This window comes from Somniosus microcephalus, chromosome 4 (assembly GCF_052327205.1).
Source record: "Somniosus microcephalus isolate GS21.2 chromosome 4, FLI_Smic_1.0, whole genome shotgun sequence".
Lineage (NCBI taxonomy): Eukaryota > Metazoa > Chordata > Chondrichthyes > Squaliformes > Somniosidae > Somniosus > Somniosus microcephalus.
In genome coordinates, this window is record NC_140990.1 from 67,289,694 (window position 1) to 67,299,919 (window position 10,226).

Below are 10,226 nucleotides of genomic sequence, written 5' to 3' on the forward strand. Positions count from 1 at the left end.
AGAGAATTCACCACCTCCTGGCTCAGAGGATTCACCGCCTCTCGGCTCAGAGGATTCGCCGCCTCCTGGCTCAGTGGATTCACCGCCTCCCGGCTCAGAGGATTCACCGCCTCCAGGCTCACCAGACCACACCCCTTTCTCAAGTCTGTCTTCCTATGTCCTTTTAATCACAGCCTTACCAGATCTCACAGGACATTCTAAGCTTTCTAATTTATGGGTGGTAATTTAAAACATACTCACCCTTCTTAGCTGAACATTCCCGTGGACCAGTCAGAGTCTGTGATCCTGCCGACTACGCCAATTGATGTATCCAAAAAGTGGACCTGGTGATATGCCAAGACGACACTTAACCCTTTTCCCCGCAGAGCGGACTAAGTGACATATAAAGTCGACGCTCAGCTATGTACGGATGACAGACTTCAAGTGATGGTTCAAAACAGTCTTTATTCATAGGCCTGGGGAGAACCTTCTGAGACCCTTCTCAGATCCGACTCCACCGATATCCTAGCAACGTTCACAATTATACAAAAATCAAACCCCTGCCCTAGGGGCGGGTGCAAAGCTTATCAGCATATACAGATTCATTGCAGAATGGCAATTATAAACCGTGACATTTCATCCTTCCAGCCGCTTACAAATCACAGTTCTGTTATCAGTTGGTCCCGTGGCCTTCTGTGACTGCGGCCTCATCTTAATCTATTGCTTTACAACCGTCCTTTGTCTCTAGCCAGGTGGTTTGTTCGTTAACATGCTTTCTTAAGATAACAGTCCTTGTTCAATCACTGCAAAGCACAGATTCTGACCTTGTCTCATGTTACTTCTGCAAAGCAAGCACATTATAATTAGTCCCACCAGACTTAGATGTAATGGAACCCTGTTGTGGGTTTACAAACAAACAAATTCTTATGTATGTTATCTTGTATATGTGCTGCCTTGCCTGGCTGAACAGACATCCTCCCCAATCTTCCCACGGGCCTCTCAGTCAATGAATCCTGTTTTTAGAGCTTAGCTGGATAAATACAATAAGTACAGACCTATATACCATTTTAACTCAGGGTATGAATTAATTTGCTACCCCCACCCTGTACATTGGTGCTACATTATACATATTCTAACATAAACTAAAGTATAATATTAATTTGGTTACTGCATACACAATGAGTGGTTAGGATCTGGAATGCACTGCCTGAAAGGGTGGTGGAGGAAGATTCAATCACAGCTTTCAAAAGGGAATTGGATAAGCACCTGAAAGAAAAACATTGGCAGGGCTACGGGGAAAGGGTGGGGGAGTGGGACTAGCTGAAGTGCTCTTGCAGAGACCCGGCATGGGCTCAATGGGCTGAATGGCCTCCTTCTGTGCTGGAACCATTCTATGATTCTAAGCTTATATTGTGGTTAATAACAGACAAACTCTGTTCTTTCCCCTGATCTGATTACAGTTTCCAACCAGTCGATTCAGTGAATGGAATGTCTTATCAGTGTTTCCATGGTGACCTGTCTGCAGTGAAACGCCTGTTTGAGTTTCTAACTCAGACTAAACTTCTCTTTCCCACAGTACACATTATATCAGACATTTGATGTCAATGTATTTAAGCTATGTTATGTTAATATCTCTAAAATCTACAGAAATCTGTAAAAGTTGGAGGACAAGTTTATAAAGTGGTTTAAAAATGTTACCCGAGGTTTTCTTTAAATGGGGCGTAGAAAACAAAATCATCGGTTCGGCTGCAGTTAGAATAAATTTTGGGCATCTTACACTAGGAAGGATGTCGGGGCCACAGAGAGGCTGCAGAATAAATTCACTGAGGTTGTATCACAGATGAGAAGCTTTAGTTATCAGAGAATCAGAGAATGATACAGCGCAAAAGGCGGCCATTTGGCCCACCATGCTTGTGCCAGCTCTTTGGGAGAGCTATCCAATTAGTCCCACTCCCCTGCTCTTTCCCCATATCCCGGTAAATGTTTTCCCTTCAAATATTTATCCAATTCCCTTTTGAAAGTTACTCTTGAATCTGCTTCCTCCACCCTTTCAGGCAGTGCATTTCAGATCATAATAACTCGCTGGGTAAAGAAATGTTTCCTCATGATGACCTGTCTGCAGTGAAGCACCTGTTTGAGTTTCTAATTGAGGCGAACTTCTCTTTCCCAGGAGGAGAGACGAGAGAAACTGGGGCACTTCTCATTAGAACAAAGCAGGGTGAGAGGAGATGTGAGTGAGGTGTTTAAACTTGATCAACAACACCGACCAAAATATCAGAGACAATCCCTGTCTTTCAGGACCTGTGTCCAGGGGAGAAGCTGATGGGTTTATTAGATCATCTTTGGGTTAAATGTTGTGCTCGTGGAGCTGAGCCCCTCGTGTCAGCATCAATCACTCTCCAGTTGGGTACAGCACGGGTTAGATACAGAGTAAACCCATCAGCCACTCCCCGACACAAATACCGAGGGACAGGGAGTGTCTGGACAATGACATTTCTCACTCAATAAGGTATAAATTGATCCTGTACCTCTCCCCATTAATCCTAGGCTCCACACGGGGCGAATCCTGCTCCTATTTTCCTTCCTGTTACAGCACTGAGCTAAACCGAGCCCATAATGAGCAGGGCTCAGGGAGGCTGGTTGCTAGGCACTGCAGTGATGTCATAAAGCTGGGCCATTCAGCCCAGCTGGTCGTCTCCTTGTCCCTTTAAAGGTGGAGAGCCGGGACACCCTGTCTCCAAACACATCCCACCTGTTCATACTGAGAATCCCCGGGGAAGGCCCAAGGCCCAGAGTGTGGAACACAACCAAGGGGGAAAGAGGAGGAGAGAAGCGGAGGTAAATCAAGGAGTCGGGACTGAGGGACACCTAGCTTCAGTTTTAGAGCCTGTAGACTTCAGGAGGGGAAGAGTGAGTTCAGTAGTTTTAGGATCCAGGGAGAGAACAAGGAGCAGATGGGGAGACTGGTGTGGATTCCAGCACAGTGAGGATATAGGGGGAGGGAGATTGTGTCGGGCCGTGTATTAGGGGTGTAGGAGGGACAAGAGAGGAAAGGTCAGAGGAGCAATTACTGCAGCAGTGCCCATAAATAGTGAGAGAGAAGGTGGGGGTTTGAGTGGACCAGGGACAGTCTGTTAAACTCGCTGTTTGCTGTGACCAGTTTTCCTTCAGTTAAAAATGGCCTCCTGTAGCCCAGTGACACAAACAGCCCATTAAACTCCACCAATGGCCTTTGGTCTGGTGAGGTCTCCCTTTGTGAAACATCGGCTGTTGTTAAAGCTTTTCATTCTGACACGCTCACACTGAGAAATGAGCTGCAGAACTGCCGACACCGTCAGCTTTAAGGAGACGTTTCCCTTTGGAGATCAGACTGCCCATTGAGTTTGATTAAACTGATGTTAAAATAACAAGGCTGCTTTGCCCCGTGACAACAGATTATCAGAATATTTCCCAAAGGTTAAAATCCAATGTTACAGGGGCTCACTGCCCTGGATGGTTGAAGTGGACCCTGTGGTATAATAGAATTTTCTGTCCTGTCAGACTTGGACATCTTGTAGATCCATCTTTTAACAAGTTGTGGGAACTCAGTTCTCAGGTGGATTCCACTCAGTTGGTAACAAGTCCTCAATCAGCTCATCTTATTGTCGAGATATCAAGGACCTGACACACTGCGTGTGTGTGAAACAAAGCTAATTTATTTGACATTGATACAGGTTAAACTCCAGCCCAGTTATAGGGGTTACTAAAATCAGCTGAAACAAACCCCAACTGTCAGAATGAACGTGGTTCAGTCCTGGATGTGATTAACAGCAGCAATAACAGCAGAACCCAACCCCTGCAGTCACTTGTGAACTCGCTGGTGTGTCAGCAGGTGTTGTGACAGAGTGAATCCCTTCCCACACACGGAGCAGGTGAACGGCCTCTCCCCAGTGTGAACTCGCTGGTGTGTCCGCAGGTTGGATGATAGATTGAATCCCTTCTCACACACGGAGCAGGTGAACAGCCTCTCCCCAGTGTGAACTCACTGGTGTGTCCGCAGTTTGGATGATAGACTGAATCCATTCCCACACACGGAGCAGGTGAACAGCCTTTCCCCAGTGTGAGTGTGTTGATGTGTCCGCAGATACTTTGCACTTTCAGGAAGTCAAACAGGCGCTTCACTGCAGACAGGTTTCCATGGCAACACTGATAGGACATTCCACTGAATCGACTGGTTGGAAACTGTAATCAGATCAGGAGAAACAAGAGTTTGCCGTTATTAACCACAATATAAGCTTAAACCAGAGTGAGTAATACATTAGATTATAATGTGTGATGAAAGGTTCTGACGGAAGGTCAGTGACCTGAAGCGTTAACTCTTTTTCTCTCTCCACAGACGTTGCCTGACCTGCTGAGGATTGCCAGCATTTTCTCTCTTTATTTCAGATTTCCAGCAGCCGCAGTATTTTGCTTTCGTAATTGGATGGATCTTTCGGAGAGCTGAACAGGCACAATGGGCCAAATGGCCTTCTGTGCTGTATCATTCTAGGATTCTGTGAAGTGTCGGTTAATGCAATTTAAGAGGCATCAAAGGGTTTGTGTCAGAATTTAACTGAGTATCGAGCCAACATGTCCAGGTTATGTAAACTGGGCCTGTTCACACTGGAAAGAGAAGGTGGAGAGGTGATAGGATTGCTGTTTTTAGGATTCTAAAGGGACTGGATAATGTAGAGCATGACAAGTTATTTCACCCTGTCCAGAACAGTAGAACCAGAGGACACGGCCTGCGCTTGAAAGGGGTAAAGTCAAATCCAATCTGGAAACAATATTTCAGTTAGTGAGTGGTCAATCTATGGGATAGGCTCCCTAGGGAGACGGTGGAAGCAGTTGGTGTTTATTCATTCAAATGCAAATTGGACCGATTTCATTCATAGAGTAAGATTTTGAGACACAGTGTGTGAGTAATTTGAGACATGACGTGTGGTCAGTGTAGAATGCTCGGGAGGAAGAGGTGACTTTGGTCCGATGGCTCCTAAAGCTGTCCACCAATGGGGTTTTCCTCACCTCATGTCTGGGTCTGTTGTAGACTCATTGTTAGAGATTGATCGCTGTGAGTAGTCAACAACTCCATTATCGTTGTATCATGGGACTCCCAGGATGGTAGACGGCCAATTAGATCAGAACCGAAATAATAAGGAGAAACGGCCCAAAAATGGAGCAGTCAGTAACAGGACATCAATTAGTCTCCTCTTATCATGGAGACATCACAGACTCGACACAGAGTGTGTTTGAAACAAAGCTGATTTATTTGACATTTATCCAGAATATTAATAACCCTATAACTGGGCTGGAGTTTAACATCAGCAGAAATAAACCCCAACTGTCAAAATCAACATGGTTCAGTCCTGGATGTGATTAACAGCAGCAATAACAGCAGAATCCAACCTCTGCAGTCGGTCATGAGCTCGCTGGTGTCTCAGTAAGGAGGATGACTGAGTGAATCCCTTCGCACACACGGAGCAGGTGAATGCCCTCTCCCCGGTGTGAACTCACTGGTGTGTCAGCAGGTTGGATGAATCAGTGAATCCCTTCCCACACATGGAGCAGGTGAATGACCACTCCCCAGTGTGAACAGGTTGGTGTGCCAGCAGGTTGTAGGAATCCATGAATCCCTTCCCACACGTGGAGCAGGTGAATTGCCTCTCTCCAGTGTGAACTCGCTGGTGTGTCAGCAGGTAGGATGAATCAGTAAATCTTTTCCCACATACAGAGCAGGTGAATGACCTCTCCCCAGTGTGAGTGTGTTGGTGTTTCAGCAGACCACTTGTGCTTTTAAAGCTCTTCTCACAGTCAGAACATTCAAAAGGTCTCTCTTCAGTGTGAACATGTCGGTGTTCGGTGAGGTGGGATGACTGAGTGAATCCCTTTCCACACACAGAGCAGGTGAATGGTCTCTCCCTGGTGTGAACTCGTTGGTGTGTCAGAAGATCGGATAAATCAGTGAATTCCTTCCCGCACTCAGTGCACATGAACGGCCTCTCCCCAGTGTGAACTCGCTGGTGTTGCAACAGGTGGGATGATTGGGTGAATCCCTTCCCACACACCGAGCAGGTGAACGCCCTCTCCCCAGTGTGGGTGTGTTGGTGTTTCAGCAGGTGTTGTTTGGTTTTAAAGCTCTTCTCACAGTCAGAACATTGAAACAGTCTCTTATCAGAGTGAACAAGTTGGTGTGTCAGAAGGTGGGACAAACAAGTGAATCCCTTCCCACACATGGAGCAGGTGAACGGCCTCTCCCCAGTGTAAGTGCGTAAGTGTGTCAATAAATCCTTATTACTTTTAAAGGACTTCTCACAGTCAGAACAATTAAAAGGTTTGTTATCAGAGTGAACAAGTTGATGTGTCAGAAGGTGGGATGACTGAGTGAATGCCTTCCCACACACTGAGCAGGTGAATGGCCTCTCCCCAGTGTGAACTCGTTGGTGTGTCAACAGATCCTGTGTGCTTTTAAAGCTCTTCTCACAGCCAGAACATTTAAAAGGTCTCTTATCAGTGTGAACTCGCTGGTGTGTCACGAGGGTTGATAAAGCAATAAATCCCTTCGCACATTCAATGCAGGTGAACGGTCGCTCTCCAGTATGAACTCGCTGGTGTGTATAGAGGCTGGATGACTGAGTGAATCCCTTCCCACACACGGTGCAGGTAAACGGCCTCTCCCCAGTGTGACTGCGTCGATGTGTTTCCAGCTCAGATGGGTAATTGAATCCCTTCCCACAGTCCCCACATTTCCAGGGTTTCTCCATGGTGCAGGTGTCCTTGTGTCTCTCCATGTTGGACGATCAGTTGAAGCCTCGTCCACACACAGAACACGTGTACGGTTTCTCCCCGCTGTGAACGGTGCGATGTTTTTCAGGCTGTGTAACTGGTTAAAGCTCTTTCCACAGTCAGTGCACTGGAACACTCTCACTTGGGTGTGAGAGTCTTGGTGCCTTTCCAGTCACGCTGATATTTGAAATCTTTTCCCACAGACAGAACAGACAAACATTTCTCCTTCCACATTCAAAGGCCGATGATATTCAGGTCCTGATGAATGGAGTGACACTGTCAGATCCTGATGTGATGTTTGGTTTGAGTTTGCGGTGTGTAAATGCTGCCCTTCTCACAGCCTGTAAAAGGAGTTTACAAAAGCCATCACTGTGAGTCCAGGATAGAAATTGACAAGATTCTCTCCTCCTGGTTCCTGGCAAAGGGGGCCACGCATGCGCCCTGCTGCCCCCTGAGCCTCTCAAGATGGCGGCCGTTAACCCGGGCCTGTCACCGGGAAAAAGCCCCGCAGCTGCCGCCCCGCTCAGGGCAAACGCCCGGCCCGGAGGCTCTTGTTCTCGGGCCTGAGGCCCACCCCGGGTGTTTATAAAGCCTCCCCGCCGGTTCTATTGCTCCACTGCGCCCTGCCGCCTCCTCCCCACTCTGGAATCTTCTCTCCACCTTCCGCCGCCATTACCCGACTGTCGGCACTGCGCACGTGCGGGACCCGCCCCGCACCATGCCCTCCCCGCGCTTGCGCACATCAGCCCCCTGCAGCATTGATAGGGCTTATTCTCGTGCGGAGTGTTCTGGGTAACAACCACCGCCATTTTAGTCAAAGAATGTGGAGGAAAAGTGAGTGGAATAGCTGAGGTCAGAGATACCTTTGGAGGAGGGAATAGGAGGACGATGAGCGGTGTGGCACAGAGCTGGAGAATCTACTAAATGGAGTGGTTTGCTAAACAGAGTGGTAAGTGGAATTTGGTGAGAATGGGAATTGGATGCTGAGGGGGAAAGAGGTGCTCAGTAATTTACACCAGGAGCAACAGTAAATAATAAATAATCGCACCGGAGGGCACAGAAAAAAGTGATGTTATAATCAACACACAGCAGAGCAAATTAACATAAGTATATCGGTAAGAATATCGATATCCCTTTGTGTGTTTAGTCTCTTTAGTAGTTAGTGTTAAGCTTGACTTAGTAAGGATTTATTAGTGCAAGATGTAAGTCAAAGGAAAACAAGGTAAGTGATTAAATTCTAACTGCTTTTAAAGATGCTCATAACTGATAAATAGCGAAGTAATTAATCACAGTTCAAGAAGTAAACTACAGATAACAAAAAATAAATTCATTCATTCATTAATAAAGACTGTAATGATCAATAACATGTCATTCTATAGTGGACACTAGGTGGAGCCGTAGAGCTGTATATAGCTGTATGTATAAGACTACACTACCCAGCTGTATGTATATTAAGACTACATTACCCATGAGGCACTAGGCTACCCACAAGGCAGCAGTCAAGATGGAAGCCTCTACAGATACTGTACCTAGTCCACATGTGCTCAATAAAAGTGTCTAGCAAAAGCTAGCTGTGTTCATAATAAGAATGTCTATTTATTAATGAACATAAGATGGTACCAGGATGGTGAAGAGCTGCTGAAAATTGTGAAAAGCGACATGGAGAATTTGAAGCCACCAGAGCGTTTGAAACTCACAGGAAAAATTGACTACAATTGGCAGACTTTTAAACAACAATTCGAACTCTACATTGCAGCCATCGGATTCGGTACGAAGCCAGACGCAAGGAAAATAGCGTTGCTGCTTACGGTTGCAGGCCCACAGGCGATAGAGGTATTTAATACATTTGTATTTAATCCAGAGGAGAACAGAGAAAAATTAGAAGATGTGCTAAAAAAAAATTGATGCACATTGCTCTCCCAAAAAGAATGAGACCTATGAAAGATACATCTTCTGTTCTCGGACACAGCAGCAAAATGAGACTTTTGACAGCTTTATAACTGATCTGAAACTGAAAGCACAGACATGTAATTTCTCTGAGCTCAAAGCATCCATGATTTGTGACCAGATTGTGTTTGGTATTCATGATAAAAAAAGTCAGGGAACTTCTGTTGAGAGAAACTGAACTAAATTTGGAAAATGCGGTGAAAATATGCCAAGCCAGCGAGCTAGCTCGAAAGCACGCGAAGCCTTTCAGTGAAATCAATAATGATGCGATTGTAATGAGTGATAATGCTGCTGTCGGTGCTGTGTCCTACAAGGGGAAGAAACGTGGGCAGAACAGAAATGAAAAGCAATCGGAGGATGAAATTTTTAATTGTAAATGCTGTGGTTACAAACACCAGTTAAGACAATGCCCAGCGTTTGGAAAAATGTGCACAAAGTGTAATGGAAAGAATCACTTTGCCAAACAATGCTTTTCAAAAGTACAAACTAAGAAAGGGCAACGAGTTAATGTAATTGAGGACACTGATTTAAGTGAGACATTTTTTGTAGGAATGGTGTCATGTGACAATATCAAAAAGGATACAGAAAATGTGCAGCCCTCAGAAATGGACAATGCTGAACATAAAGTTAATGCAGTAAAAGAGGACAAATGGATGATCCCACTGCAGGTAAATGGAGCATTAGTTACCTTGAAACTAGACACTGGGGCAAAAGCAAACTTAATCAGTATGAGTGACATTAACAATATGAAAGAAAAGCCCAAAATACAGAAAAAGTCAGTACTACTGAAGGACTATAATGGACAGAAAATAGATAGCTTAGGTGTATGCAGAGTTAAAGTGACAGTCAAAGACAAAGTGCATCATCTCATGTTTTCTGTTCTGGCTGGAAGACTTGATTCACTACTGGGTGACAAAGCTTGTGAGGACTTAGAACTGGTCAAGAGAGTCTACTGTATAAACTGTGCCATAAGTGTGGAAAAGCAGGACACATAGCAAGAGTCTGCAGGTCAGGGAAGAAAACCAGCAGCAAGAAATCTCCACAGGAGAAGTACAAAAAGGTACATAAGGTGATGGACAGCAGTTCAGACGAACAGAAAAGTGACACAGACTCCGGAAGCAAGGAGCTGGGTTGTCTGAAACTACATAATGTAACTGAAATGGAGGATCACCACACTATCTGGGTTACACTCAAGATAGACGGAGTCCAAGTGGAAATGGAATTGGACACAGGGTCAGCTCTAACAGTCATAAATCAAAGAGACTACAAGCGGCTATTTTCACACATACCCTTGAAAGCTACAGAAATTGTCTTGAAGACGTATATGGGGCAAAAAGTCTACCCCAAAGGAAAAATAAGGGTGAAAGTGACATATAAAGGTCAGGAAATACCTAAAATGGATATATATGTATTGCCAAATGGAGGTCCACCACTGCTAGGACGTGAATGGATCCGGAAGATACATTTAGATTGGCATTCCATACAGGCACTGAAGGTGG

The 10,226-nt window shown here is 45.4% G+C and overlaps 1 protein-coding gene and 1 long non-coding RNA gene across 48 annotated transcripts; both read right to left on the reverse strand.

Moving 5' to 3' along the window:
- Positions 1–424: 424 nt before the first annotated feature.
- LOC147119118 (uncharacterized) lies at positions 425–2,600 on the reverse strand. The gene is made up of 2 exons (XR_015077827.1): positions 2,508–2,600; positions 425–820 (listed from the first exon to the last, which is right to left on the reverse strand). It is a non-coding gene; the product is annotated as an uncharacterized LOC147119118 (long non-coding RNA).
- A 1,220-nt stretch (positions 2,601–3,820) lies between these two features.
- LOC147119119 (uncharacterized) lies at positions 3,821–6,848 on the reverse strand. Of its 47 annotated transcripts, none has more exons than XM_085984843.1 (5): positions 6,580–6,845; positions 6,289–6,498; positions 5,807–6,204; positions 4,738–4,742; positions 3,821–3,958 (listed from the first exon to the last, which is right to left on the reverse strand). In XM_085984843.1, the coding sequence occupies exons 1-5, from the start codon at positions 6,783–6,785 to the stop codon at positions 3,821–3,823; spliced, it is 957 nt and encodes a 318-aa protein (XP_085840969.1). In that variant the 5' UTR covers positions 6,786–6,845. The 47 variants fall into 47 exon arrangements, with proteins under 47 accessions (XP_085840969.1, XP_085840929.1, XP_085840954.1 ...); XM_085984803.1 differs by lacking the exon at positions 4,738–4,742 and adding an exon at positions 4,357–4,361 and having other exon boundaries at positions 3,821–3,999; positions 5,512–6,093; positions 6,178–6,291; positions 6,376–6,785; XM_085984828.1 differs by lacking the exon at positions 4,738–4,742 and adding an exon at positions 5,743–5,787 and having other exon boundaries at positions 3,821–3,899; positions 5,872–6,259; positions 6,344–6,598; positions 6,683–6,758.
- Positions 6,849–10,226: the final 3,378 nt, after the last annotated feature.